The 27,583-nt window shown below is 45.0% G+C and overlaps 1 protein-coding gene across 1 annotated transcript in view; it reads right to left on the bottom strand.

Annotated features, from left to right (window-relative positions):
• The window catches only part of NSG2 (neuronal vesicle trafficking associated 2), a 65,885-nt gene that overhangs the window by 23,277 nt on the left and 15,025 nt on the right, over positions 1–27,583 (bottom strand). The window contains exon 3 of the mRNA XM_015141455.3: positions 23,308–23,391. Coding sequence (XP_014996941.1) covers positions 23,308–23,391 — 84 coding nt within the window. The remainder of the gene's footprint in view (positions 1–23,307; positions 23,392–27,583) is intronic.

Raw genomic sequence — 27,583 nt, 5'->3', positions numbered from 1 at the left:
AAACCCAGAGTAGTTAAGTTACCTGCCTATAAGGAAACTCGGTTAATGAATGGAGTAGCCAAGATTTGAATTCAGGTGTGACCCCAAAGGCCATGTGTACCTTCTACTTACTCCACAGCCTCTGGAGTGGCTGTATGATTGTTGCAGCGTGGAATACACGGGTTCTCTGCATCCTCAAACCAAAAAGATTGCATTATCATAATGTTTGGTCAGCTCCCCAAGGAAGCCCCCCAAAAACCCATTAAAGAAGCCCATTCTCTAGGGCCTCAATGAATCTAAGTAAATTGCCTTTTGAAAGTAAAAGGAAAATGAAACATCTGTGGCCTCAAACTGTGTATGAGCAGTAATTCAGGAGTCTCTTTCAGAGCCCAGAGAGGAAAGCTCCCCGTAGGAAGAAGGAGGGGTGTAGAACTGTGATTCCTGGGTGTAGAGCCAGAAACTCATTAATACTTGTGGAATCCTTGAAAGAGAAAAAGTACAGTTCAAACTGGAATATTCCAAAGCAGTAATTCATTTCCCAAATTAATGTGCTGCGGTGTAATCGTTAGGAAGAAGAGCGAGGGTCCGAGGGTCCTGCCGATGTAGGAGATAAATCTCTGGGCTCCCGAAATGTTTTTCATTTTAAAAGTTCAAGCCATCATTCAACATGGGCCAGAGAATATTAAGACCTTTGACAGTGAACCTCTTACAGGATGGAGAAGCTGAGGCCTTAACTCACAAGGTTGTGCCTTTATAAGGCGACAAAGCCAAAGCAAGTGCGTCATAGATGGAAACCTGTTTACCTGGATCTCACCGACCTGTTGAGAGGAAAGGAGCCAGCCTGGCCTGGTGACCTTCTCTGTGCAAGCAGGGAGCAGGCACACACCACCACCGAGTGAAGAGGCTGGTGTGGCATGTGCAGGACCTAGAGGGAAACTGCCCTATTGACAGTGGACAGCAGCTGCACAGCTCCAGATAATCACTGTCAAGGATGGGAACGAGATTCTAACATGGCCAATCTGATTTTTCAAGAAAGGTAGAGATCATGAAATTACACGGAATTTCCCAGTTTTTAAATTGGGGATGGTGCTTTTGTTACTTGTATTAAGCCTTTCAACAACGCTGTCTGGTTGGGCTTTTCATCCCTATTTTAGAGGAAATAAGTTTCCAGAAAGTGATCGGCCCGGGGTCAGTTAGCCAGCAATCACCCCAGTCTGTTCAACAAGGCCCAGGGTGAGGCCAGGAGTGTGACTTGTCGGGGCTGAGCCATGCTGGCACCATGGGCTTCTGTGGCCAGTTACTTTACAGGGCAGGGCAGGGGGTTAAATGAGTCTGAAACATGCATCCACAAAAAATCTCCAAATAAGTACAGGCCACCACCTACCACAATGGAGGGATTTGAGAATATAGAGGAGAAGGAACTAATATTCATTGAGTATCCCTACAAGCCAGGAGCTGGGCTTTGCGTGCATTGCTTTAGTTTAAGTCCAAAATAACAACAGTGGTTTGACGAAGATGTCATTAATCCCCATCTGACTGTGGCAAGGTGAAAGGACTTCCTAGCCTCACACAGCCAGACCAGATCGAGCCTCTTCTTTCTGACATTTGCTCAATACACCTAGGCCTTCCTCTGGCCTGGGATGTGGAGCTTTCATCCGTGAACTTGTCAATCGCCAGTGCTTGGGAAAAACGATCCAAACAAGAAAACCCTCACAAGACTCACCAGGGTCATTTTGTACGAAGTGAAACTCAGGAAATTAAGATGTCGTTGCACAGCCTTGCTGTTTCCACAGGCAACGACTGTAGCTACAAATTTGCCCCAAAATGTAGGCAAACGGGTTTGGAGCAGTGAGGTCATGAAGCTTATTTACTGCTGCCATGATGAAAAGTTTAATTTGTCATTAAGAAAATGAAGGGCTAGCAAGGGTTCAGGATACAGATGATATAGCAATTTAGTTTTGGCTGTTCAGAGCTTGGGATGCAAGCGCCTAAAAGGGAACCAGTCTGAGGTGGGAGAAGGAGAACAGGCTTTACCATCAGACTAGGATTTAATCTCTGCTCCACGATTTCCTGGCTGTGTTACCTTCAGTACACGATGCCACCTCTCTGAGCCTCAGTCTCCTTATCTGCATCTCATTGGGTGGACTTCCAAAGATGCTGGATGTAAAGCTCCCATAAATGCTGGATATTATTACTACTGTCATTATTACTTAAATACACGCCTATGGAGTCCCCAGTAGAGCCAACCATTTGACTTCCTGCCACTAAAATAGGCGGATGCTTGGCTGGACTGCTTAATTTCATCAAGATGGTCTGGTGAGTCACAGCCTTAATTAACTTTCCCATGGTTTGATCAGGGCAGAAATCAGACTCTTGCATTTCACCCACTCTTCCTGGCTCCAATAAAGATGGACATGCACAGCCTTATCCACCATTCTGACTGCACAAAGACAAGAAAATGATCCAGCAGACACAGGAGTGCACGCACAGCCAGCCTGCAAGGCCACGGAGACATTGCCACAGAGCATTAGAGCAAGAGCCTAGAACCTCATGAAATTATCTTCCCTCAGCCAAGCTGCCTGCCACAGCTGCAATTTGGGTCCCCTGTTTGTGTGCTTATTCAACCATGACCCCGCAGCCCTGGCAGGCTGAGTGGGGCCTCACAACCCCGGGTGGGGCGTCAGCCCAGGAGGGTCTTCCTTTATGCAAAGCTCTTCCTTGAGGGGCTATGGATAAACCACATGGCTGGAGGTGAGTTTCAGATTTGCGCTCCTTCCTAGACACAGAAAATAAAGCAGGACAGGAGATGCAGAGAGCGTGGAATGCTCTTCCAAGGAGGGGACTCGCATCAAGCCAGCTGAGAAAGGCAGTTTGACATTCACCTGTGGCAGACCTGGATTTTGACTGAACTGCTTGCTCCTTGAGGCCCGAGGCCCTGAGGACTCATCTCGGTAGCCCTTGCATCTGGCCAGGGCTTGGCTGCAGTAGGTGCTGGATAAACCTATGCTAAGTAAAAAATGCCAACTAACTTGTTTCACTCATCTTATCTTTATTACACTTCCGTCTTTTTCCAGAAATGGCTCCAGGTTGAGTGCTCACACCCTGCTCAATTCTACCCTGAGCACTTTGCTCGGTTTCTCCACAACAATATTGTGATAGGTATAATTATTGTTATTCCCATTTTATAGATGAGGAAAATAGTAATGGAGGAAATGGAAGGAAAAAGGTTGGCCATAAGTTGGAGGCAGGTATGGTAACAGTGTCCCTACTTGCAGTAGGCGGGCAAGACATATGGCTCAAGGTTTTCCAGAAACCTGACCAATGATAGGAAATGGGTCAGTGATAATATTCATAGAGTCCAGAAGATAAAAACAAACTGATTGCTCGGAAGATGCAAACATGGCCCCTATCTAACGCGAGTGGCCTTGGACGAGTCACTTCTCTCTCATTCTCTATCTTCTGTACAAAGGGAGCGATTACAATAACGTCCCCATCACAGGGCAGTTATGCAGGTCAAGGAAGTAGCCTCTGCCTAGAACCCAGAAGATGCTGTATCAGTGTTCGTTCTCCTGCCTTTTTTGTGGCCCTTTGTTCTCCCTCCACTTATTGAAGGCAGCATCTCGGAGTGTGGGTGTTTAACTACAAAGTCATTGGCAACCAAGCAGCTGCCCAACCAGCTCATTATTACCTAAAAAGAAGAAAGGAGCTTTGCAAGGAAGCTTTGCAAGCACGCCAGCTCCTGAACTTCATGAGCAGTGGGCAGCTGAATGGCGAGAAGCTTGAAATGCACGTAAGAATGAAAGGGGCCTCCAGCACAGTCCACCTCTTGCCACTCTGTTACAGTGCTGTGCCCTGGGATATTCAGGAAAGTCACGCTGTTCCATCATCTCCTGCAGCCGAGAAACGCAATTGATTTTCCTGGCCTCATTTCTGTCATAAAGAACAGTTTCCCCCAGGGATCCCCAGAGAACTAAAATGGAGAAAATCTCATTCATATTTTACCATGTAAGCCAAAGCCTAATTGTTCACTGGACAATAGATACAAGCTGAATGCCTAGGCCTTCGCTGGCCCTGGGCCTGGCACATGGGATGCAGAGATGACATATACATGGTGTCTGCTCTCAGGAGAGACTCATAGAAGGCAAGGTGAGAAGTGATGTGATGGAGATGGCATGGGGGAGTGGGGCTCCTGGGCCATCCTGGAAGGAGAGAGTAAAGGGGGATCCAGGTGGAGAGAACAGCCTGCATTCCAAGGTGTGGATGTTGGGGTGGCTCATGACGGTGAAAGACAAGTCATGGATGGTAAGCAGAGGCAGCCTGAGGAAGGAGCACAAGGTTCAGACTGAAGAGTTTACTGGGGGCACTAGAGAGCTAGTGGGTCTTTAATATCCAGCATTCATGGACATGGTTCCATTGGAGCTTTTAAAATCACTTTGGCAGCTTGGATGGAAATTGATTGGAAAGAGTAGATTTTGGAACTAGGAAGACCAGTTAAGGGTTCTAAAAATAATCTAGACTTGAACAAGTGTCCCATACCCCATGGTACTTCATAGCCCAGTACTCAGCTAAGTATTTTGGGAGATACCAAAACAAGGCAGTAAACGCAGATTTTCTGGGTGCCAACTGTGTTTTGATGCTTTACATATATTATCTAAGTATGACAAAATCAGATCAGTGTCTCCATCTCACAGGTAAAAGACCCAAACTCACGGAAGAGAAGTGAGTCACACAGGAAGCCAATGGCAGAGCCACACCCCACAGGGCAATCCATGTGCTCTACTCTGCAGACCGGCAGCAGAGAGGGAAGCCAGACTCAGATGTAGGAAGGGAAGACAATGTGTTGGCTCAGTGTGTGCAGCCTGGAGTAAGCTATTGAACTCTAAATCCAAAGATGACTAATGTAAGCCTAAAGGGTAATCTGCAAACACTGCTCCATTAATATTCAATGATAAAGGATATTGCTTTAGAATCAAATTCACATAAATGGAAGCGTCAGCTGTACGTCAGCACCCTGGGAACATTAAATTGTAGGCCACGTCTTGTACTTCCAGGAATCACCCACACCATCTACCCCAAGGCTGGGGACAGGGAAGCTACTCTGTAAACACTTATCGACTGAATGGGGCCTCTCTGAGAAAAATTGCTGAAGGGAGTTATAATTAAGAGAATGGCAATGGGTGCATTTCCAAATGTAATCTTTCAAAGCTTCAGACAGGTGGCCGGGCACAAATGAAATTTATTTGTATATTAATTCTTCACATATTTACTGAAAACTACCCACATCCTTCCAAATGCTAAGATGATTTTGTGGGTTAATTCTGTTTTTAAAAATATATATAAAGAAACAGATTATTTCTCTACTGTCAAATTTTCCAGGACATGGAGAAAGAAAAAATGCATGTACATTCTCTTTTTTTTTTGAGTCGGAGTCTCACTGTTGCTCAGGCTGGAGTGCAATGGTGCCATCTTGGCTCACTGCAAGCTCTGTCTCCTGGGTTCACGCCATTCTCCTGCCTCGGCCTCCCAAGTAGCTGGGACTACAGGTGCCCGCAACCACACCCGGCTAATTTTTTTTATTTTTAGTAGAGTCAGGGTTTCATCATGTTAGCCAGAATGGTCTCAATCTCCTGACCTCGTGATCTGCCCGCACACTTTAAAAAAAAAAAAAATGCTTGTACATTTTTTTTTTACAGAGGCAGAATGACATTAATACAAGACCTGATGAAGATAGCACACAAAAAGTAAAACTCAACACAACCTCACAATATTAATAAAGCAAAAATTTTAAATACAGTAATGTATTAGCAAACAGAACTCCATGGTACACCATGACCAAATGAGGACATGTAAGAATGGCTTAATATCTGAAAATATATTAGTATAATTTACCTTAATGCCGAGTCAAAGAGGACAAGCCATATCACCATGTCCATAAATGCAGAAAGGGCATTTGCGGGCGGGGGGGAACATCAAAAAGTAAATGCTAAAACACTAGAAACAGCAAATCTGAAAGTACTGACCACTGCAATTAGACAGGAAAATGACATCAGGAGTCCAGAAATTGCAAAGAGGAAATAACATAAGAAACTAAATAACAGAAAAACAGAAGCAATATTAGAATTACAGGCAGATGGAACAATTGTATATTCTTTGTAAATACAAAGAATCAAAATTTTAAACAAATTATTAGAAATAATAAGAGAAGTTGGTAACTGTCTGGTGGCAATATACAAAATTCAAAAGCATTTTTATTAAGTATAAATAATACCCAGTTAGAAAAAATAATGAAAGAAAAGATTTCTTTTACAATACCAATAACAACAACAACAACAACAACAACAAAAAACAAGTAAAATACTTCGGAATAAACTTAACAAGAACTGCAAAAATGATCTTAAAGCTCAACTGAAAGTGATGAAAGTCTTCAACAGATGCAATCTTGTTTCTGGACAGAAAATCTCAATATTTTAGGCCAGGTGTGGTGGCTCACATCTGTAATCCTAGCACTTTGGGAGGCTGAGGCGGGCAGATCACCTGAGGTCAGGAATTTAAAACCAGCCTGGCCAATATGGCAAAACTCCATCTTTACTAAAAAATACAAAAATTAGCCGGGTGTGGTGGTGCGTGCATGTAATCCCAGCTACTGAGGAGACTGAGACAACAATCTCTTGAACCTGCGAGGCAGAGGTTGCAGTGAGCCGAGATCACACGACTGCATTCCAGCCTGGATGATAGAACAAGACTGAAAAAAGAAAGATAGAAAGACAAGAAAGACAGAAGGAAAGACAGAAAGAAAGACAAAGACAGACAGACAGACAGACAGAAAGAAAGAAAGAAAGAAAGAAAGAAAGAAAGAAAGAAAGAAAGAAAGAAAGAGAAAGAGAAAGAAAATCTCCATATTTTAAAGATGTAGCATCTCCTCAAATTGAAATCCATAAATTTATGTAATCCAAGTAAACAGTAACAGTAGCAAAATATCCACATATATATATAGTTATATATAAGGTTAAATTATACATAGGGTTATATATAATGTTATATATATATAACATATATATATATATATTTACCTGCAAAAGTGAAATGCAAGAATGGGTAAGGAGTTTCTAAGGAGTGAAAGGAATGAGAGAATAATTTACACAGATATAAAGACGTATAACAAAGCTGTAATTGAAAGACTTTGGTATACAATAACAAAACACTGTCAGATCAATAGAAGAAAAGAGAGAACAGAAGCAGACTGAAACCCATATGGAAATGCAGTATCTTTTTTAAAAGGTTGTATGTCAAGTCAGAGAGGGAGAAGATTAATAAATGATCTTAGAACACCTGACAAACTACCATTCAAAAAGAGATAAACTTGGATTCCCAGCTCACTCTTCACACAGACAAATTCCAGATGAATCAAAATTGTAACATATAAAACACAATCATCAAAGCACCAGAAGAAAACGTAAATTTAGGGTGGGAGATGGCCTTAATTTTTAGAGTCAAATGTATCAATATTTTCCCTCATGCCTTCTGGAGTCCCTGATTAATCTGAGTTAAAGCAAAAGTTAGAAATATTGTAGAATGAAAAAAAGTAGTTACACCATAAACAAAACCAAAAGGCAAAGGACGACTAAGGAAATACCCAACAAGGGAGAAAAACTAAGTCTGTGGTTTTGGGAGATAGCAACACAAATTAGGAGGAAGGAACAAATGATCCAGCCAGATAAGAATTTTTCCAGAAAAGAACCAATGATCAAACAGGCAATAAGAACCCAAAAAGAAGCTCAAGCTCACTGATAATGAAAGATGTGCACGGCCGGGCGCGGTGGCTCACGCCTGTAATCCCAGCACTTTGGGAGGCTGAGGCGGGCTGATCACGAGGTCAGGAGTTCAAGATCAGCCTGGCCAACATGGTGAAACCCCGTCTCTACTAAAAATACAAAAACTAGCTGGGCATGGTGGCTGGCGTCTGTAATCCCAGCTACTCAGGAAGCTGAGGCAGGAATTGCTTGAGCCCAGGAGGCGGAGATTGCAGTGAGCTGAGATTGCACCACTGCACTCCAGCCTGGGCAATAGAGCGAGACTCCATCTCAAAAAAAAAAAGAGAGAGAGAGAAAGACATGCAGACTTCAAGAGGAGGGGCCATCTGCTACCTATCAGATGGGTAGGACTTAGAGTTGGTTAAACCCTGGTGCCAGCACACGGGGAGGAGCAGCTCACGCTTAGGCACTGTGGGGAAGCAGATACTGGTGGAACATATTTGGAAGGTGATTTGGCAAAATTTATTAATTAAAATGGAAGGTGTATATACCCTCCGGCAAGGTTTTTAAGAGTGAAGACTCTCATGCCCTCCACATACACTTGCAGAACATATGAAAGGGGTGTGTGTGTGCATGTGTGTATGTGTCTTAGTCCATTTGGGCTGCTATAACAAAATACCATAGACTGGATAGTTTAGAAACAACAGACATTTATTTCTCACAGTTCTGAAAGTTGAGAGACCTAAGATGAAGGCACCAGGAGATTTGGCATCTGGGACGGGCCTACTTTCTGGTTCATAGATAGTGCCTTCTATCTGTGTCCTCACATGGTGGAAGGGTAGATCAAGCTTCCTGGGGCCTCTGTTATAAGGGCACTAAGCCCATTCATGAGAGCTCCACCCCCGTGAGCTAATCACTTCCCAAAGGCCCCACCTCCTAATACCTAATATCAACTTGGGAGTTAGCATTTCAACACAGGCATTTGGGGGAAAACACAAACATTCAAACTGTAGGTGTGTGTGTGTAGTTCACTGGAAGGAAGAAGTTCACTGCAGCTTGATTTCAGCAGCAGAAGGCTGGAGGCTAGAACAATCATGGACTAATTGAGAAAGATGATGAAACATCCTCTGTCTACAGCCATTAACAAGAATAAAAAGGATCTCAGTGTGCCGATGTGGAAAGAACTCTGAGATATATTATTAAGAGAAAAAAGCAAGGTACAAGAGGATGTGTAGAAAATGGTTACATTTGAGAAGATGAACGAGGAAGTCAAGTTTGTTTAAGTGTGTGTGTGTGTGTGCGTGTGTGTGTATGTACTGTACATATAAGACCTTCAGGAAATGTCCTGGATGAGATCATAGGAACATAGGAAGCTGCTCCTGGACTAACAGAACTTTCTGCAATGATGGAAATGTTCTCTAAATTTGAGCTGTCCAATATGGTAGTCACTAGGCTCATGTGGCTACTAAGTACTTGAAATGTGGCTAGTGTGACAGAAATTAAACTTTAAATTGTATTTTGTTTTGACCAGTTTAAATGTATGTGGCTACACGGGGCTAGGGGCTTCCAATTTGGACAGCACAGATGTAGACAACAGGTATTTTTTGTGAGAACTATGAAGGAGGGAAAGGGAGACTTTAATTTCTCAGTGAATGCTTTTCTGTACTGTTGGAATGTTGTGCGTTTGTATGTTATTCTTATTTTAAAACAAAGATTAACTGACCACCTACTGTATTCGAGGCCCCAGAATGTATAGGCATAAGGGGCTATATACACTGAGTCAGGGCAGTTTCTGTCCTCAAGAGCCCAGGCTTTCATAGGACCAGAAAAGCGCAGGTAAGGAAATAACGACATGAAGGAGGGAAAGATGACGAATTCTGCCCAGTGAGTAAGGTCCCAGCAAAGGAAATGGTCAGTCCTTTCCGAAAATGGGGAAGAGAGGTGGGGCTACTAGGAAAGGAGGTGATGGTCCAGCCAGTTTTATGAGATGAATAGGTGGCCACCAGACTGTGGGGAGAGAAGAGCATTCGGAGTAGAAAGAACAGCTACGCGGAGGCATAAAGATGAAACGGGGTCCAGTGTGTTGAGAATTCCATAGGTAATTTAGCTTGTTGGGAGGAGACTGAAGAGATGAGCAAGAGACGGGCTCGAGAGACCAAGTATAGCAGACGAAGGAGTTCAGATGTTTCCCTAATGACCAAGGGCAGCCCCGGCATGGTTTGAAGCAGGGGAAGGAAGTGATCGCCTGTGAGTTTCAGAGGAGACACACTCTGACTACGGCTTGACATGTCAAAACCGAAGACAGGAGCTGGAAAGGAGAAGGGCAGTTGAAATATCTGCAAGATTTATTTTTATCCTCCTCTATACAAAAAAATAATTAAGCTATTTATAGACCTAAACTTGCATTCAGTACATTTTGCTTTGTGCACGAAACAATCATATTGGGTCTGTTTAGAGTTGTGCAGTATCGCGCTTCCTGCGGCTATCTCATTTTTTATTAAGCTTCCTACACCCTTGAGAAGTCTTTTTGTCTTTACCTCTTCTAATTTTTCTAAGGCTTCAGATCTCTGGGAGATTGCTAGGATAAGACACTGAAATACCAAACAAATCTGACTTATCCTTGGTGGCGTGACTATGGTGTGATTTCTGGTTTTAGATCCAGCAAACATGCTGGTAAATCATAGAGCAAGGCTTCTCAGCATTTGGGGCTGGACATTGCTTTGTTGTAAGGAGCTGTCCTATGCAGCGTAGGATGTTTAGCTGCGTCCCTGGTCTCTACCCACTAGAGGCCAATAGCACCCCCACCCCCAGTTGTGACAACCAAAACTGTCTCCAGGTATTGCCAAGTGTCCCCTGAGAAACAAAATTACCTGTGACTAAGAACCATTGTGCCAGGGCCCCGGCCCCCGTGAATGAACTCACCCAACTTCCTCATTTTACAGATGGGAAAACTGAGGCCCAAAGATTGAGACCAGAAACCAGGTTTCCTGACTCAGTTTGGAGATTCTTTCAGAAATTAGAAATTTTTTTTCTTAGCCTCAGAGAAATGCAATACAAAATAAAGTTGGAGGAGTTTTCATTCAAGTCAGTTTCATTAGCTAAATATTCATTCATATTTAGCTTTTCTCTCTCTCTCATCTCTCTTTTTTTCCCTGTCTCATATCTTATATATGATTCAGCCTTGAATTTCTGTTTAGTAGCCTGGTTTTCAAGCCACAGGTGCTACCCAAATTAATGAAAATACTTTTTTAAAGACTATGAGAACACCTACCCTCTCTACTTGTAGCATTTTCATTTTTCATTTGCTCCCAGTGAAAGAAGTTAAGAGGAATGTGTCCCATCTGGATTAGCGGCTCCTGCATGCCAGGCGTTGTCCTAGCCGCATCACAAGCACTATCATCACAATGGTTCTCTCAAGTGGTGGGCACCGCCGTTCCCATTTTACAGAAGTAAAAACTGAGGCTGATGGAGGTGAAGTGACTTGCCCAAGGTCACACAGTCCAGTGCATTATAGAACTAACAATCAAACCATGTCTGTCAGATTGCAAAGTAAAACTGGGTCCAGGTTGTTGAGAATTAGAATGAACTAACGATGATTACCCAAGTGAGGGTTGAAACCCCTTAAAGAACCAAATGCCCTCCCAGTTACTTGGATCACAGAGCTGAGCACTCAGCATCCCCAGGAGGAAGCGAGGCCTACATGGCAGTTGCTATAACAACTCGTTTTCTTATAATTATAGAACCTGGTGGCAACATGAAAAGCTGCACATCCAGTCATCTTATTATGGCCTTCTTCTGACAGTTCCAGGAGCTTAAACGTCATCAATGTTTTAAGAATCACATTTAATAGAATCATGCATTGCAGAAGCAGAGGCCCAGAGAATGAGGAAGCCAGGAGATGAACCCTCCCGCCTTGTGACTGGGAGTGTGGAGCAGGTGGCATGACAGACCCTGGGGAAAATGGCATCTCTTTCTTGGGAAGTTGTAGCTTTTCTTTTTCCCTTTTGGCTCAATGCATTTCAGGACTCGGCCAAACAGTGCATTCAAAGAGAAAAAAGAGGACGAGAGAGCCAACGCAAAATTAACCTAACACTCAGCAAATAACAGGGATCTGCAGCAAAATTTTAGTATTCTTGCAACCACATTTCAGTTTAGCTTAATTTAGCCAATTCCCCAAATGTGCAGGGTTTCCCAATTTGGAAGATGGTATAGATAAAAGAATACACATGTATGCATACACACACACACACACACAAAACCACACGTCAGTGCACATACCCCTCTGGGTCAGAAAAGTCGGACTCTGCCCCCTTATTGGCTGTGTGACCCCGGGTGGCTTAACTAATCATACTGATCCCCAACTTTCTCATCCGTATATTAAAAATATGCCTATTACATGAGTTACAATAAAGATAAAATGAGAAATGACTCACAGACTATCTGGCACATAACAGAAGTTTAATAAAATAAAGTTGTTATTATTTATTACTGCAAATAATTATTTTTAAAATCTTGTTTTACTTTGTGTGAGTATCTTCCTTTTATTACTCCAACCAAGGATCTGAGAAACCTTTAGGAAGCCTCTCTTCAGTGGCACCTTCAGCAATCCAGCCAGGGAGCAGAACTCTAGGAAAGCTGATGCGCCGTCTCGGCAGTGAGGAGTAGGAAGAGAAGGAAAAGTTGTAATGCTGGGACCCTTAGGACTTCCGGGTGTGAAAGGGGGGAGTCAAGGACCGGTTCCAGGGGAGATGAAATCTAAGCGGGGTCTCCAAGCAGAAAACATGGACAGCAATGGAGGCGGAGGACACTGCGTGGGCAGTGCTGGAAGTGTGAAAAGGCATGGCAGTTTTGCAGTGCTATGAGAGCCCCAGAACACTGGGAGTGCAGGAAGGCAGTGGCAGAGGGACAGGAACCAGCAGCAAAGCCCACCTTTGGAAGAGCCTGCAGCGCCGTGCTAAGAACATCGCACCGCAGCTCCTAGGAAGCAGGAAGACGTCGCAGATTTCTCAAGCAGGAGAGTCATCTGATGAACTAACCTGGTGTTGCTCATATTTCGTGAAGGGGTGGGACAGAGATGGAGAGCTCTGAGCTGGCACAGTGGAAAGGGTAAGCCAAGAGGAGCAACTGAGCTAGGGCAGCGTCCCCTGGGATGGAGGCCCACAGGTACCAGGCGTACCTGTGGTACCAGGAGACTCAAGCTAGGCAGCAGCATCCATCTAGCAAGAGACCCCCCCCCTCCAGAAATGAAACTACCATGCAGCTACAAGAGGAAGCTCACATTTATCGAGCCACTGTGGAACAACTCTGTTAGCTTACATTGCCTCACTTAGGCCTCCCACTAGGTCTATGATGGAGCCATCAGCCGCCCATTTTGCAGATTGGGAAACACAGGTTCAGAGAACTGAAATGACACATTCTAGTTCACAAACCCATGGGATCAAACCCCTAACCCGTGTATTTCTTCCATATTGCCTTTCCACAGTGGTGTGCTGAGAAACCAGCTCTTGGGGGGAAAGGAGGAGATCTGTAGCCTTTGCTGATTTCCATGGTGTAAATACTCCCACCATGATTGATTTCAAGCTTCCAACAGCTTCACAACTGGCTTGCAAACTTGGGAGAATCGGCTCTCAGGAGTGGGTGTGAGTTACTCCAGCCCACCCCTGCAGGAGTCCCATAGGAAACAAGAGTGCTCCCTATACCCTAGAAGTCTTCTCCTACGCTATGTTTATTAACAAGTGACTTGCTTTCTTACAGCATTTACTTACCAATGTTTGTTTGGATCAATGAGAATGTAAAGCCGGTAACAAAAGCCCATCCTTTTGCTATGGGGTAGTCACTGAATCACCCTGTCTCTCATCAAACCCTACGCACATTCCTCCTAAGGCAGCGCCATGTGTGTTTTCTCTCTCAGAGGAATGCTTTGTTAAAAAATTAAGCCACAATTGCTTTGCAACTATCAATTACTAACAGCATATATTTTTGAAGGTCACTCTAATAGTACACTCACAAAGCCAGGAGAAAGCACCCGGACAAAAGCATAGGCCAGCCTCTTCAGTCTGATTTTCAATAAAACCCTGGCCAGAAGTGAAATAATAAACATGAAACACTCTGGCACCCTTTCTCCACCAAGTCCTCATGTGCAAATTCTTTCCATGCCAAATAATGACTCTGCTCCTAACCCAGCAGGCAGTGTTTTTAATAACTTGCCTAAAAATGTTCCTCAAAATTAAAAAGAGAGAGCAATAAAAACCAAGACAACAGATAATAAAGTAAAATCGCTTATCTCCATTTGCTGCTGTCAGCAAATATTAGAATCCCATGAAATGAAGGCCCTGGAGTTTTGATGAAAAATTGGTAGAAGCAAATGGTGAAGCTAGAAATGTTGTCTCACCTCCTTAGGAATGTGGCATCAGAAAGAGAGTTACGAGGATGTGTTATCAGCAAGAGTTCAGAAGAGAAGATAGGGCCCTGATTTTAAATAAAGATACTGGAAATGAGGCAACCAGAGCTGTTGATGTGATCGAGGTGGAGTTTCTTGGTCAGCCATAAGGATTGTTTTGTTTGCTCATTCACCTCCTCATTCATTCATTCATTGGAGACGGTCTCACTCTGTTACCCAGGTTGGAGTGCAGTGGCACAATGCGGCTCACTGTAGCCTCAACCTCCCAGGCTCAGATGATCCTCCTGCCTCAGCCTCCTGAGCAGCTGGGATCACAGGCATGCATCACTACATCCAGCTAATTTTTTTGCATTTTTTTGTAGAGATGGGGTTTTGCCATGTTGCTCAGGCTGGTCTCAAATTCCTGGGCTCAAGCAATTCTCCCACCTCGGCCTCCCAAAGTGCTAGGATTACAGGTGTGAGCCACCACACCCAGTCTTATTCATTTATTAAGGGCATTTTTTAGTGCTTCACCCGGCCAGGTGCCAGCTAGCTTCTTAGGGTACAGAGACAAAAAAGATACCATTCCTGCCTCAAAGAGCTCCTGGTCCAATCAGCAGGAGACCTAGTAGGTAACTCACTGATGCCAACTCTGTTCAATTGGTACTAGAATGGAGGGTCCTATAGGACATGCAGGAACCCAAAGGAGAAAGGACAGGCTATGCATGTCAGTGCAAGCAAGACTGCACAGGCCCAGGCCATGTGCATTTGGTGTTGAGGGATGAATAGGGAGATGGCCCCATGGCGGGCAGGAAAGAATCCAGCTAGAAGGGACGACACAGACAAAGGCAGGGAGGCATCAAATGGACAGGATCCTGAGGGAAGGGCCAGTGCTTCCGGGAGGTGGATGCACCTATGGGAGAGGCAGGCGAGCAATGGAGACACAGCAATGCCACTGTGGGGGATGTGCTCTAGAAGGGGAGGAGAAAGGACTGGGGCTGCTAAGGAAAGGGGCCAGGGACCAGGGAGAAGACTAGGACAGGCGGTGATGTGGGTTGAACCAGAGTGCTGGAGTGAGAACAGAGAAGAAAGGAGTCACTAGAGACTTCCAGAGGGAGAGGGGCCTGGCTCTATGGCTGCTAGATGCGGCGGCCAACAATGAGGAGGCTGGTTTCTCTGTTTCTCCCTGCTTCTTCCCCTGTTAGTGTTGGAGGGAACGTGAGCAGGGTTGAGGCTTGAGACAGGGAGCCAAGGCCCCCATTTCTTGGCCCTAGATTATAAAAGGAAAGGAGAAGGAGCCACTGGCAGGTAGGTGAGCTCAGCAGCATCCTTGGGGAGCCATTCCTGTGTAGCCGGGGATTCCCTTCCACTTAGCTGCAGCCTCCGTTGAGCAACCTTCCCTGACCCTGTCTAGCCGGGCAGGTGGCCCAGCTGCACAGCCTCCAGGGTGTGGACCTGAGACAGCTCACTCCACCCTCTGAGCCTGTGTTCCTCATGTGCACGTGGCGTAATAATCTCGCCAGCCTGGCGTGCTGGGACCATTCAGTGGGGTAGTGCACGTAAAGTGCTGGTCACAGGCAGGAGCCCAAAGAGTGGAATGGATCGGTGAATGGATGAAACAGCAAAAAATCCACACCTTCTAATGTTAGCCTGAAACTTCAACTGGGGTTTTATTTTTGTTTTACTTGCTGCTGTTTGTTTTAATAATAGCCCACTGACACTGGTTCTTTTTCGTTGTTGTTGTTATTGTTGTTGTTTTTGTTGTGACTGAGTCTTTCTCTGTTGCCAGGCTGGAGTGCAGTGGCTCAATCTTGGCTCACTGCAGCCTCTGCCTCCCGGGTTCAAGCAATTCCCCTGCCTCAGCCTCCCAAGTAGCTGGGACCTACAGGTACGCACCACCATGCCAGGCTAATTTTTTGTATTTTAGTAGAGATGGTGTTTTACCATGTTGGCCAGGATGGTCTCCATCTCCTGACCTCGTGATCCACCCACTTCGGCTTCCCAAAGTGCTAGGATAACAGGCATGAGCCACTGGTTCTTTAAAAAGGACTGGCCCTCTCATTTCCAGTTCTTGGCCCCACCTCATTTTAATGAGAGGAAGATGAGCTCTGGTCCCCTTTGGACTAAGGTGCCCCTCCCACTGCAGCCCCACTGGATGTGCTCTAGGTCTGGACCTCAGGCATTCCCAGGATCCTTCCCAAGTGACTGCACACCCTCCAGTCTGAGCTGGCCCTGGCCAGAGCTTAATGAGGCAGATTCTCTGAATGCTGGATCAGGGTGTGGGGTCAGGGATGCTCCTGAGACCATCCCAAGAGACAGGGCCCACAATGCAACACACCCAAAGCCCGCTCCACGCAAGGCCAGTGCTGGGAACTGGGAACACAGAGATGCACTAGACATCTCCCTGCCCTCCAGGGATCAGAAGCTAGAGGGGGCTGCAGGTGCAGGATAGGCCAGGCAGAGGACAGTGGGAAAGGAGGCCTCATGACCCTACAGAGCCCAGAGGAGGCCCCAAATCCAGCTAGAGGATCAGGAAGGGGTCCCAGAGTTGCTGACTCCAGGAAGAGAACAGCTGAGAAGCTGCACAAAATGTTTCTTGTCTAATCCACACATTTGTTATTTCCTTCAGGGCAGAAGTTTTGTTTTATCCATCTTTGTATCTCCCAGCAACAGGCATTGAGCCCAGGCCAGAACCAATATTAATAATGACAAAGAAGAAAAGGGAGGGAGACCAAGAAGGAGGGAAAGAAGGCCACAGCTTGGCCAGGACAATGGCAGGGTGACATCAAGTTGTGGCAGAGAGAACGGGATATGGAGCCATGGAGCAGAGTCCTTGCTTTGTTCTCACATTTCCTGGCTAAGCGACCTTGGGAAAATCACCCACTTCTCTGAGCATCAGTTTCCTCATCTGTAAAATGGGGATAATAAAAGTACCTACTCCCCAAGATTGTTGTTAGGCTGAAAAGCAGATGTAAAAGCATATTTAAGACATCATTATCATTCATCTTATAACTGAAGTACTAAAAAATAGCCTACAAAAAAAAAATGAACAGACTGGGGGTAGTGGCTCACACCTGTAATCCCAGCACTTTGGGAGGCCGAGGCGGGAGTATCCTTTGAGGCCAGGAGCTCAAGACCAGCCTGGGCAACAAAGTGAGACCCTATCTCTACCAAAAAAAAGACAAACCTTTTTAAATTAGCCGAGCATGGTGGCATGTGCCTGTAGTCGCAGTTATTCAGGAGGCTAAGGTGGGAGGATCACTTGAGCCTGGGAGGTCAAGGCTGCCGTGAGCCATGATCATGCCAGTGCACTCCAGCCTTGGTGACAAAGTAAGACCCTGTCTCAAAAAAAAAAACAAACAACAACAACAACAAAAAAACCTACCCTTACTGACAAGCAAACAAGCAAACACCTGCCTCCAGGAATCACTGTGGGAAGCCACAGACCACCCATGAATCCTGACAGTGAACTCAATGAACAATAAACTGGCTGCCTCTTGAAATGTTCCTCCAGGTTCTCCCTGTCACGTTCCCAGGGAGAAAAGCGTGCAAAGAGAGGCCCAGAGCCCAACCAACAAACAAAATCCAGCTAATTAGACAGGAAGCTAAAAATACAAGAGGAAGAAAAAAGATATAAATAGGAAGGAAAGAAAATGGTCATTTATTAAGCCCCTAGAGTGCACCAAAGACAGACTATTCATTAATATTGTCTGGTTTTATTAATGAAAAATTGGGAGCTTGGGACTGAAGAGATTTTTCCCAAGGTCATGAAGCTAAGACACGGCAAAGCCAAGATCTAAGATGCCCAGGCGAGCCTGGCCTCAAGCCCAGGTGTCCCCCTGGAGGACAGCTGTGCCTCTCCACAACTTAGCACCAGTGACTTCCAAATCCAAACTCAGCTCCAACTCACAGACTAGCCTGGAAACAACCAGGCCTGGCAGCATGGCTAGGTACATAAGCACCTTCCATAGCCTCAGTACCCTCCTCAGCACCAGCACCTTCCATAGCACCAGCAACCTTCAGAGCACCACTAACCTTTAGAGCACCAGCACTCTCCTTGGCACCAGCTCCCTCCATAGCACCAGGATCACCATTACACAAGCACCCTCCACAGCACCAGGATCACCATGACACCAGCACCCTCCACAGCACCAGGATCACCGTGACACCAGCACCCTCCACAGCACCAGGGTCACCGTGACACCAGCTCCCTCCACAGCACCAGGGTCACCGTGACACCAGCACCCTCCACAGCACCAGGGTCACCGTGACACCAGCTCCCTCCACAGCACCAGGGTCACCGTGACACCAGCTCCCTCCACAGCACCAGGGTCACCGTGACACCAGCACCCTCCACAGCACCAGGGTCACCGTGACACCAGCACCCTCCACAGCACCAGGGTCACCGTGACACCAGCACCCTCCACAGCACCAGGGTCACCGTGACACCAGCACCCTCCACAGCACCAGGGTCACCGTGACACCAGCACCCTCCACAGCACCAGCGTCACCGTGACACCAGCACCCTCCACAGCACCAGGGTCACCGTGACACCAGCACCCTCCACAGCACCAGGATCACCTCCATAGCACCAACACCTTCCACAGCACCAGCACCCTCCATAGCACCAGAATCACCACGACACCAGCACCTTAAACAGCACCAGGATCACCATGACACCAGCACTCTCCACAGCTCCAGGATCACCATGACAACAGCACTCTCCATAGCACCAAGATCACCAAGACAGCAGCACCCTCCATAGTACTAGCACCTCCCACAGCACTAGGATCCCCATGACACCAGCACCTTCCACAGCACCAGCATCTTCCATAGCACCAGGATTCCCATGACACCAGCACCTTCCACAGCACCAGCACCTTCCATAGCACCAGGATCACTGTGACACCAGCACCCTCCATAGCACCAGCACCTTTCATAGCACCAGGATCACCATGACACCAGAACCCTATATAGCACCAGCACCTTCCACAGCACCAGGATCACCATAACACCAGCGCCCCCAACATGGCACCAGCACCTTCCACAGCAGCAGGTTCACCATGACACCAGAACCCTATATAGCACCAGCACCTTCCATAGCACCAGGATCACCATAACACCAGCACCCCCAACATGGCACCAGCACCTTCCACAGCACCAGGTTCACCATGACACCAGAACCCTATATAGCACCAGCACCTTCCATAGCACCAAGATTCCCACGACACCAGCACCTTCCACAGCACCAGCCCCTTCCACAGCACCAGGATCACCATAACACCAGCACCCCCAACATGGCACCAGCACCTTCCACAGCATCAGGATCCCATGACACAAACACCCTCCCCAGCACCAGCACCTTTCATAGCAAAATCAGTTTTAGAGAACCCCTCGCTCGCAGATTAAGAAAGAAGGAAGGGTTTTTTGTCTGCATGTTCCCATTTTCTCACATAACCCTGATGATATTTCAAGTCTGTGGCTCTTTACAATGACTGCAGGGCCTCCTCAGTTTCAGAAATGACAAAAATTCCAGGCAATTCTTTCAGTGAATCTTTCTCTATTCATCTCTCCCCACCCTGCTCCCTTCTTTTCTCTCTCACAGTATAATTGCCATGAACTGCTTTCTCCAGGTTAATTTTGAAATTCAAATCACAAGCTGTCCCCGATCCACGAAGGGATTGGAATGAGAAGGGGTGCACCTTTGCTGTTCCCAGGGTTCCCTCAGCCCCGGGCAATGTATCTGCGGGGTGACCCAGTGACTGTGTAACAGCACCAAGCTCTCTAACTGTAAATTCCCTGACTCCAGCCCTGGTTCTCTGGTGGAAATCTCCATCCTGAGCTCTCAGCCTGTTAGTTCCAAGGGGGGTCAGACCACCTGCTTTCCCCTCCCCACCCATGGACTCCGGGCACCTCACACTCAGAGCATCTCCCCAGCTCCCTACCTCAGCGGCAGGTAGACAAGCCAAACACCGAGTCCCTCAATGCCCTTCCTCCAACCAGGAGCAAGTGCTGTAAATTCCACCTCCACAGCAGCCCCTCCCTGGATCCTGAGCCCCAGCTTGCTGACTCAGCTCAGACCCTCAGACTCTTCTTAATTACCTCCACGCCTCCTCCCTAGCCTCCCTGCATCCACCTCTGCACCTGCAGGTGCATCCTTCACGGGGCTCAGAGGGAGCTCTCTTTAAGAAAGCGAAAAACCAGGCTAATTAATGCTTGCAGCTTTACATAAGCACAAGAGAATCTGCTCCATTCCTCCCATTTTGTTTCAAGTACAGGTCCCCCTCTGCCCATGCCTGACAGTCAGGGCTGACAGAGGGCTGCCCCTGAACCACAAAGCCCTTCTTTCCTGACCCCCAGGACTAATTGAGTCAAACTGCATGGGGGTGGAGAACTTCTACAGGCCCTGGTCCCTGACCCAGCACCCCTTTTTCTCTTAGCTGACTCATTTCGGTTCCACCTACTGCAGGCATCATGGCTGAGCAGAGAGGCCGCCAGACCCTGGCTCTGCACACTGGCTCTGCCACTTGCTGGTGGGTAAGCATGTTGTGTCACCTCTCGGAGCCATAGGGGATTATATCAATCTCTCACGGAGATATGAAAAAATAGCCACATCACCAAAAGTTGTCAAATAAGACAGAAAAATAACCATAGCCCTACATCACTGCTAATAACACAGCCATGGACAGCATTTTAATATTAATACATTTATTTCCATGTCGTTGTTCCTCTGTATTTGTAATTTTTCATAGCTCCAATCCTAGAAAGCATACAATTTTAATCTCTGCTTTACTCACTCAACATTCTCCCTTTAAGTATTTGCCCAAATTATTGCACTTCATAGCCATCATTTCAAATGACTGCTGGATAAAGGATTTCATTAAAAACTCTTTTTTTTTTTAATGTCATAAGTATATTTTAATAAACATTATAATTTTATTTCTGAATAACATCTTTTGGTAATCTTTAAAAAGTAATATTTTAAGTTATTATTAATTAGCATTTAGGCAGAGTCAGACATCACAGTTGATGGGACTTCACATTTTTATTATTTTTTTAATTTATTTATTATTATACTTTAAGTTGTAGGGTACAAAACTCTTAACACTCTGTTTTTTTTTTTAAAAAAAGCACACTTAAAAAATAATTCTCATTTTTGCCTGATTATTGAAATAATTAAGTGCACATTGCATAAAATTTGGAAAGCATAGAAAAGTAAAAATTAGATGAAGTATCTCGTAAACATATAATTTAGAGAAAACCACTCTCTGAGAAAAAAAGGGTAATTCTTAAGAAACTGTAAAGTAGTTCATCATGTGGATGTGTTCTCATTTATGAAATCACAAGAAAGTTGTTGAAAGTCTAGTTTCCAATACTTTAATTTTATAGCTAGTACTGCAGTAAACATTCCTACATGTGCACCTGGGAATATTTCTTGTGATCTCTTGCCAGGAAGACAGGTCAACTTGACCCCGTGGCCTGGGGCACCAAGATACTCCAGGCCTCTCCTGCAAGCTCTGTGCTCATTCATGCAGGTACCTGCTTATTCCTGCAAGTACTTGTGTGCAGCTGGGTCTTGGTCCACTTTCACTGGACCTGTGCTGTGTGGCAGACACTTAAAGTACAATAAAAAAGTAAGACCAGCCGCTGCTCTCCAAGAGGAGGGTGGCATCCAGGGAAGTTCCACATTCCAGGGGAGGCACACAGAGGGACCACACTCCTCCCCTGGGCCACATACTCAGCTGCTTCAGTATTCATTTAGTGGGGAGAAAAACAGTCAAAGACAAACAAACCCACATGTTTCTCCCCGCATACACTTCCATTCCCAGATAACCAACCACGAGTCATGTTCACTTTCAAAGCTCCCGGTCACAGTTGACATAAAAAGGCTACTATTAATTGTGCACTTATCCTGTACAGATCCAAGTTCTCTGCATGTATTTTGTACTTCATCTTCATAGCAACCCTACTGTTATCTCCATTTGATAAGTGAGGCTTGGTGACTCGCTTGTGGCTACACAGCTAGGACAAGGTGGAACCAAGGCTCAAGCCCAGCCAGGCTGCTGCATCGTCCATCCACAGGACCACTTGTTCTACTGCCTCCAGGGTTGATTGTTTGCCTCCTAAGTATTTCAGATCTGCCTGCATCTCTCCACCCACTCACCAGCCTTATCTGATCTGCCACTGTTTTTTGTGTTTTTTCACTTGAGTGACTGCAGTAGCCTAATAGTGTCCCATATTCCCTTTCATCCACTACACTCCATTAGCCATGTAAAAGCCAGCATACTTTTTCTAAAACACAAATTTAATCATGTCCCTTCTCTTCCTGAAGTCCTTCAAAGGCTTCCTGTTGCTTTTAGTATTAAACCCTAAATGACTTCATATAGCCTTCAATGCTTGGAACTGTCTGTCCTCCGCCCACTTCTGCCTCATCTGTGTCTGCTCCCCGCACCCTCCTAGAGCCCAGCCTCACTGTCCTTATTTCTATTCAGGGTTTCTATTTCTGTTTCTATTCAGGGTTGGGGCTAGCCTCCTTCCCGCCTCAGGGCCTTTGCACAAGCTGCACCTTCCTCAGCTGCCAGCACCTTGTACCTACTTCATACCCGCTTCCCCACCCACCTCAGCTCCTAAGTGACTTCCTCGGGGCATTACCTGGGGTTCCTCTTTCACCCTCACAGAGAATGCTTTGTGGCTCCTTCATGCAATTCGTCACAGCTAGCAACATATTCCCCAGTGCTGCTCACGGCCCCTCCACCAAGAAACAGGAAATCAACCATTAGGGTTTCACCACCAAGAAGCCAGCTTTTCTTTCCCCACCATTTTTTTTCTCATATTTGTTGCAACCAAGGACTAAAATGTGAGTTACTTACTGCATTTCCATCACATTTCCTGGAGATTGTGACGAAAAAGCAGGAGGAAGGGAACGGGAGAAAGGAGAAGGAATAAAAGAGGCATTTATCAATTATGAGATTTATCAGAACATTCCAGAGTACACAAGAATATGACAGACCTCAGAGGCAGAGTTCTTGTTATTTGATTAAACTCAGTGACCAGACCGTACGGCTTCAAGAAATCCTTCAGAAATAGCCTGCGTCATTTCCCCACCGACAGCAGTACTTGCTCCAAGCACGAGGTGTGCTGAGCTGGCTGGAGCCAGCCTCACCTTTACTCTTTCTATTATGCCATCAAGAAACTGACCGTAAATTCAGCAATTTTCGGCACCCGGAACTTCCCTTTGTTCTTCTGTTCCGGCTGATATTCCGTTCTTGTCTTCACAATCACCTGAAAGATTTAATCAGTGTGTTAGCATGCATGGAGACTTGAAACATTTTCCTTCCTTTTTTTTTTAGTAACCAGAATTTATTACACATGACATAAAGATAAAAAAAATAAAGAACCCCTCCCTTCAAACACACATCAGAGAAAATTCAAATTACTCATAATACTTCCCCATTCCAACAGAGACAACCCTAGGTAACAATTTTGATTACACCTTGTTAGATATTTGTATAGACTTATATATGTACATATTGTTATATATTTACTATTTATGAAAACATATATTTTATGAGATGAATTCATACTTTATAGTTTATAACCTGCTTTTATCACACAACGCTTGAAGAAGAAAATTTTTCTTCAATTTTCCAATGTAAACAAATACATGATTTTATTTTGCCTTTTGGTATAGTATAACATTTCACTGCATGTGTGTACTGCAACTGATCTAATGAAACTTTAATTGTTATACATTTAGGTTGCCTCCACAGTTTTGGTTATATAAACAAGTTATGGGATTGTTTGTAACTCAAAGGATAAATGGAGGGGATAAACACCCAATCTCCATGATGTGCTTCACATTGCATGCCTGTATCAAAATATCTCCTGTACCCCGAAAATATATGTACCTACTATGTACCCACAAAAATTAAATAAATAAATATGAAAATAAATAAAATAAAATAGAAAGCTATGATGAAGATTCTGTTTCCAAATCTTTGCACACACACTTAATTCCAATTTGATCTGGGGACTTGTAAGAAGAAAAATATAAAGTTCTGTTGAATCTGTTGTATCACCTTATTTTTCTAAAGTCTGAATATTTTTGCAGAGGTGGTTAACATCCTATCAAGATATGCTGTCAACCTGACAAGACATTTATGTAACTCCATCCCACTGTGCAGGCAAAGTGAAAGAAAAAGAAACCTGACAGATAATCAATAACTATTGCCAAGTGCTGCAGTGCCATGGGGAACACGGAAGCTGTCTCAGCCTCAGGGTCTCACCTGTGAAAGAGAATAATTCTAATCATATCCCTATTTTGTAAGGTTGCTTTGAGAGTTAAGTGAGATGATAATGAGCAATATTTTTGAACCATTTATTATGTGCTGGAACTAGATCAAGCACTTCATATGCCTTACTTACCTATCTCTACTATTTCCACTCTCCTAACAAGGAAACTCAAGCTCAGAGATGCTAAGTCACTTGCCCAGGGTCACACAGCTAAAATGAAGTCATCTTCTAACCATGATCACTCCTACTTCCCAGTATGACTTAAATTAACAGAATTTTCACTGAAAACGCCCACCAACTTTCCCTGGAGACAACAGTCAAGCGTATTAACTAGAGCAAGAATTCTTCTATGAAGAATGTCCTTCAACACCTGTGAGGCATGCCATGGACTCAATGCAGCTCAAAAAGGAAGGGATAGGGACAGCACTACCACACATGAAACATCTACCAGGTGGTACCTAAACCCAGCTAACCTATGGCTGGACTTACGGGGGTTAAGGAGGCCCTGGGCCCCAGCCCATCAGCACCCCACCCTCTCTTACCTCTAGAACGCATTTCCAGATGGAAATTCTGCTGTTGTATCCCACCCTCTTTGCAGTCTGTTCCTCCAAACAACAAAAAGAGAGCCCGTGGCTTCCTGAAACAGGGAAGCAATGCAGCCAAACATGGATGAGCGCTGACAGAGGGTGGGGCAGAAAGATGCTCTGTGATTTTTATTTTCTTCCTACCCTCTAGGCCAAAGAATAGGAAAACAGAAGCTCTTGTACCACAGATAAGAAAAATAATTCTCATACTTTGTGCATTTACTATATAGCAGGCAGTGAGCATTTGACATGCCTTATCTTACTTAATTCTACACTATAAAGCAGATACCGATATTGTCAATACTGTAGGGGAGTGTACAAGTGTGGGCTGAGTTCAAATCCTGGCTCCGGCACTTACTAGCTGGTGACCTTGGGTGAGTTGATGAAGCCTTCTGTGTCTTGATTTTCTTAACTATAAAATGGGGAAATCACCATGACCACCTCGTCGGATTGCTTGGAGGCATAAATGAGTTGATACAAGTTAGACATTCAGAACATTAATCCAGTAACATCTGGGTGCTATCACATTTTCTTCCATAGATGTCTGAGGCTGCAGGGTCACGCTACCTAGCCTATCAAGAGCAACACAAGGACTTCTCAAGAACAAGGCCATCCAAGAATGCCCCCAACTGACCTGACTAAAAAAAAAGAGTTTGAGGGCCAGGCGCAGTGGCTCATGCCTGCAATCCCAGCACTTTGGAAGGCTGAGGCGGGCGGATCACAGAGTCAAGAGATCGAGACCATCCTGGCCAACATAGTGAAACCCCATCTCTACTAAAAATTAAAAAAAAAAAAAAATGAGCTAGGCATGGTGGCGCACACCTATAATCCCAGTTACTCAGGAGGCTGAGGCAGGAGAATCACTTGAACCTGGGAGGCGGAGGTTGCAGTGAGCCGAGATCGTGCCACTGCAGTCTGGAGACAGAGCGACACTCTGCCTCAAAAAAAGAAAAAAAAAAAAGAGTTTTGGAAGAGGAATAGAAGTTTCCTGGGAGGACAAGACAAGGGAAGACAGTCTCTGCAAAGTGAACCACAGAGCCAAAGAAACAAAGGGGTTAAATAGCATGAGATCTACAAGGACCCACTTTGCTGGCATGTGAACGGCAATTCGAATGCGAGAGCTGGAAGCTAATGTAAACAAAAGAGTAAATGGTAAAGCTCCTAGGCTAGTTCACAGCAACCTGGGATGGACCAGATGAAAGAACATACATGCAGGTGCTTTGTGAACTGAAAGGATATTCTACAAATTCCAGTTATTAGAAATATTTTGTATATCACTAGATCAACTGTCAGATTATGAAGTGGTAAAGAAAATTTAGATGTTTGATTATTTCTCTTAATCTACAGTTTTAGAAATATTCACAAACTTAGATTTATAATTTTAATATCTCCCCATGTATGTGTGTATATACACATATGTGTGTGTGATATATATATATAACGCATCTATTAACATATATATAATACATGTGTTTCCCGGTCAGCATGAGCCACAACCCTTGGAGTAATAATTGCTTTTTGTGGTAGGCAGCATTCTAATTTGGCTCCAAAGATTCCTGCCCCATGGTGTTCATGTGCTGTGTAATTTCCTCCCTTTAGAATGTGGGCTGGACCTGTGGTTATGATGGGCTAGTCCCTCCCATGATTACACTGTGCTATGTAAAACTCCAGCATAACAGACTGGAAAGAGATTCTCCACTGACCTTGAAGAATTAAACTGACATGCTGAAAGCGAGCCATGCAGCTAATACCTGAGGGCAACCCTCAACCGGGAGCCAACAAGAAAACCAGGACCTCAGTCCTCCAACCACAAGGAACTGAAATCTGCCGACAGCCTCAATGAGCTTGAAAGAGGATCCCAAGTGTCAGTGGGAATGCAGTCTGGCCAACACCTTGATTTCAGGCTCATGAGACCCTGTGCAGAGAATCCAGCTAGCCTATGGCTAGACTTCTGACCTATGAAAACTGTGAGATAATAAGTTTGTGCTTTTTAAGCCACTTAATTTTTGGTAATTTGTCACACAGTGATAGAATACTAGTCCACCTTCCCACACTGCCAAGTCTATCTCAATCATCTCTTGGCTTGATCCCTTCCTTTCTAGATCTACAGTCCTCCGACTGGTCTTGAGCATCTTCACATCAAATGTTGTACGCAAACTCAGAGACCAGTAAAATTTTTAAAAAAATATTAAGAAGTACTTGCTTCTTAGTCTTTCTCTCTCCCTCTCTATTCTTATAAACATCCTTCCCTGAGCTTTTGAAAAAGCTCAAAACCATTTCCATTCTGTGCCAACTTAAAAGACCCCATATTCTAACCAACATGTTGAGGCAGGAGACAGAACTGAAAAATATTACTGTCAGAACAAGGCCACGAATAATTGTTACAGGCAATATCATTCTCATTGTCATAATAATAAAGAGTTTGAGGTTGATTCTCTAGCATCCATCTCTTTCTTCAACCAAAAGCTCTATGATATTACTTTCAGGAATCCACCCCTGCCTCACTGTGTGGCAGCCATGTGGTTCAGTGGGATTGACCCCTTCCTCAGTGACAGTGATGGTCCTTAGTGAAATTGAGCCAATCAGGGTCTACCATC

The sequence above is a fragment of the Macaca mulatta genome, chromosome 6 (genome assembly GCF_049350105.2).
Source record: "Macaca mulatta isolate MMU2019108-1 chromosome 6, T2T-MMU8v2.0, whole genome shotgun sequence".
Classification (NCBI taxonomy): Eukaryota; Metazoa; Chordata; class Mammalia; order Primates; family Cercopithecidae; genus Macaca; species Macaca mulatta.
Note: the sequence above shows the minus strand (reverse complement) of the source record. Positions and strands in the feature narration are given on the sequence as shown.